Here is a 4,330-nt window from a genome sequence, read left to right on the forward strand (position 1 = left end):
GTCTTGTGTGATAACACTAGTACTATCTCACTCAATTCGACGATGCACGTATCGGATACTACGTATATTGTCAAATGATAACCAGTGGCAATGTCAACAGCTTTTTTAAGTATCTTAATTGTAATGTTTCAATCCTATGGAAATAAATGTTTGCCCTTTGCAAAAAATAAATTATGAATAACAACGGACGGCCGCTGCAAAGTTGACAACTTTATCAATCGTATATTCCATATGGGTGATTGGATAAAGAGCCATAAATACACGTTATTAACATTAATTGATGTAAAAACACAAGCTGCTTGTGGAGTATTACCTACTTGCCACTTGGACCTGCTGCAATCATTGGAGCCTTCTAGATGTCAACGGTTACAAAAAGGACAGGCATGCATAAGATTTAATTTCTTTCTGAACGTAAATGTTGTCACGTGATAAAGTAAGAAGGCATCATTTAAAAGATCAATCCTGTTCTTTATGCGCTTATTTTTGTCATTAATTTGTGCTTTTAGATCCAGAATCCAAATCATTGATAGTGTTATGTAGGCCTATGCGCCATTGATATAAAATACATATCCTATTGTATACACAAAGCATAGGCGCTTTTTCATCTCGCATAAAACTCAAGTTAAAACCTTTAGACTTGTACCGAAATGTGTGCCTGACACATATTGCAGTCAATAGCTCGCGATATTCACCATATGGATGTCAATTGGCTTGATGTTACTACAAATAGATATCAACCATGCAATAAATCTTGTTTAACGCCAAATGTTGCCACAGAGATAGACATCCTTCTAACATAGAAATATTTCGGGCAGTTGTGTTTTCCGTGTAAATGTACATGGCAATAAAGCATATGGTTGTCATTTGTATGGAAATAAAAAATGGACTGATAACTATTTAAGGGAGACATGTAATAAAAATATTGTAGCCCAAACAAGGGACTTTGTACCTTCGAGGAGGGAGACGTTTTAAACGCGCCCAATTGTACACCTAGCATAGACGATTAATGCGGAGACATAGACAGTTTGGATAGCAAAAAAAGTCGACGTAATGTGTTAATAATCTTTACGGCCCTGATACGGCTTTTGAGGCCGTACAGCGAGTAGAAAGCAAGGTCGATTTCAGTTGATTTCGTCGCTAATTTCGGAACGTCCGTAGGAAAACAGTCGTAACCAAAGCATGCATGTATGATAAAGGGGTTATTACACAAAGTTTGGGCGATACCGCGTCGTATTCTCGTGATGTGTCCGCATTTTGACTCGCTGCTGCGCAACTCGTCATAAATCTGATAAGATGTGTATTATTTATACATGAATGTGCCAAATAGTATATAAAATAAATAGTATATTTGACGAAAAAGTCGCCTGTAGCAAAACTTAGTATCTTGAATATCTTTTCAGGTTGGAATTTAAGATTTGAATCTACCATAAATTAAACTACATGTAGTTATTGATCCTGACAGAAATACATATTACACAAATCATAATAAACCCCACATTCCTAAATTTTTGTAGCATTTAACATCCACCTCGTATCGGTAATTGATAAATGATGATTGTTAAATAAAATCATCAAACGTCGGAAGACACTTGTGCTCACAGAGGTGAAATGAACACATGTGGTATAAGGTTATTGCTCTATCATTAACTGGTTCGCGTGACCATTTAAATAAGTCATTCCATGTGCTTTTCTTTCTGTTCAACCTTAGTCTCTTGCTGAATAGGTCAATCTAGTGATCAAGGGATTTCTGGTCCTTTATTCTAATGTAATGACCTATTCAGACAATAAATCTAATCTACGCACATTGAGAGGCAGAAGAAATTTCATCGAAGATGTGTTGTTCAGTTTAATTATGAATTTATCAAACATCTATAGTGTAATGTCGGGAATTCACTGCAACGATGTGTGTGCTGGGAAGAGACAGAACAGCCGCCCGTAGTATATAAAACGTTACTATTGATTTTCTTTACTGACTTTATAACTACAATAATTGTTCTCTAGGTACCTGAAAGGTACAATATGACATTAAACTGGTCCAATAATCATTTTCATTAAAGCAAGTACATTACCATGTCCATGGGATATCTGAAAAACTGGTAGTTAGTGGTGGTACCAGGTGTCCGGAATTGGTAAGCGTACCCTGCTTGCATGCTACAAGTGACACAAACTCACGTAGGGTAGTCACGACCATAGCTTTTTATCAGTTATGAAAGAAATTCAGAAACTTTCGTGCAATTGCCAATTTACCTTTTCCGTCGAAGGTAATTGAAAAGGTCGTTGCTGTTCAGCCGAACGACTTGTTAAACCAAACCAATTTATTCGATCCACTTCAATCTGCCTACAGACAATATCATTGTACTGAAACAACACTCCTTCTTGTTCACAACGACACTCTTACTGCATTTGACTCTTAACAATTGTGTTGCTGGTTCTATTGATCTATCTGCAGCTTTTGATACAATTGATAACGACATACTTTCACAACGTTTATCAAATCTTGGAATCACATACACCCTTCTTCAATGGCTTCGTTCATATCTCAGAACGTTTCAAATGGTATGAGAATTTCTATCATGGTTTTGAAACATCTACGTTGGATGAATCCAATCCAGAAACAGGTTCGATAGTCAACATTGAACTGTACTCGGACAACATGTCACCATATATACTTTCAATTCCGGATAAGACACTCGTTTTTATTGATTTTTGAATATTAATGCGAATATTTTCTACGCGTGACTGTTTTCAATATGAACAGCATAACGATTTCTTCATGAAAATGAGAACGGCTCGCCTAAATGAAGAGTTCATTACACTGTAGATGATGAAGTTCCAGAAACTGTTTGACGCCACAAAACAGGAGGCCAGTCTTTCGATCCAATTGGGCACATGATCTTCTCCTGATTTATCTATGAGAGAAAGCAATATACGTTGACCATGATATTACGAAGGCAGTTGTTACTGCTATGAATATTTTGACTGCTTTCAAGTTTGTGGCATCCGTGGTGCCATTTCCGGGTGACGTTCCATTTTCATGACGGTTTGGTACATGATGGCTGATTCGCTTTAGCTGGTTTCTTGCGATTACTAGTATTCGAGCGTAGATCACTATTATAATTCCAAATGGGACAATCTTGCACATGACGGCGGTGAGTATCACTAGATTATGGCCATCGTATTCAGGGATGCACATGTAGGATGGGCGATGGTAACGGTAAAAGTCACTACCGAGGATGAATCTCAGAGAAAGCGAATACAACGCCAGGAAAATCCAACCAGCCAGAGCCATCACCACTGCTTTCTTCTTTGTCATCAAGACGGGATACCGAAGAGGCCATTGTATGGCAAGGAATCTGTCTACAGCAATGAGCGTCAAAGACATGGTAGATGCCGTCACAGCAGTGTGATAGAAAGCGCCCAACACACCACATACTGGACGAATGGATTCGATGAGCGGTTCCTGTGTCACGCAGCCGACCAGTGATGTAAAAAATAGAAACCCCATTATGAGATCGGCAGAGGCAAGGGAAATGGCGAAGCATCGACCTCCGATTGGCAAAATCTTGTCATTTTTCCTGAAAACGACGATGTTCAACACATTACTGATGATGATTGAGGCTGCGATAAGCAAAAATGGCATCGCCTGTGTGACGATAATAGTAAGATCAATGTCATGCCCAACCGTTGCGTTCATGTTCCTGCAACGCGGGTTGTTATCATGTTACTCTGATGCTTACGGTGTTATCATCATGTAAGTGAGGTAGGAAGTTTATAAATATCATGGCCGTGACCTTCTTGGCGAGTGTCGTGTGCAAAGAGTTTGCATTACTAATTGACAATGCAAATTCAGTGTTTATATGGAAATATATATCCAGAAATATATCTTATAAATTATATATATCCAGAAATTCTCAAAAACTTTCGTCCAATCCCAAATTTGCCTTTTCCGTCGAAGCTAATTGAAAGGTCGTTGCTGCTCAGGGGAAAGACTTCTTAAACAAAAGCAATCTACATGATCTACTCGATCCACTTCAATCTGCCTACATACAATATCATAGTACTAACAGAAACAGCACTCCTCCTTGTTCATAACGACATTCTCACTGCTCTTGACTCTTGACAAATTGTTTTATTGGTTCTATTGGATCTATCTGCAGCTTTTGATACAACTGATAACGACATACTTTTGCAGTGTTTATCAAATATTGGAATCAAATACTCTCCTTTTCAAAGGCTTCGTTCATATCTCACGGACAGATGTCAGTCAGTTAAATGGGTAAAGATTACTCTCTCAAATGCAGCAATATGGAGTATCTCAGGGCTTTGGTCT

At 38.2% G+C, this 4,330-nt stretch overlaps 1 protein-coding gene across 1 annotated transcript; it reads right to left on the reverse strand.

The window, feature by feature from the left end:
- Window positions 1–2,905: 2,905 nt before the first annotated feature.
- Window positions 2,906–3,694, reverse strand: LOC139125712 (beta-2 adrenergic receptor-like). The gene has a single exon (XM_070691813.1). The coding sequence runs from the start codon at window positions 3,692–3,694 to the stop codon at window positions 2,906–2,908; it is 789 nt and encodes a 262-aa protein (XP_070547914.1).
- Window positions 3,695–4,330: the final 636 nt, after the last annotated feature.

This window comes from Ptychodera flava, assembly GCF_041260155.1.
Source record: "Ptychodera flava strain L36383 chromosome 3 unlocalized genomic scaffold, AS_Pfla_20210202 Scaffold_26__1_contigs__length_13983176_pilon, whole genome shotgun sequence".
Classification (NCBI taxonomy): Eukaryota; Metazoa; Hemichordata; class Enteropneusta; family Ptychoderidae; genus Ptychodera; species Ptychodera flava.

Excerpts from the sequence above, each read along its gene's own strand:
- LOC139125712 (XM_070691813.1), bottom strand. The coding sequence starts at position 3,694 with ATGAACGCAACGGTTGGGCATGACATTGATCTTACTATTATCGTCACA.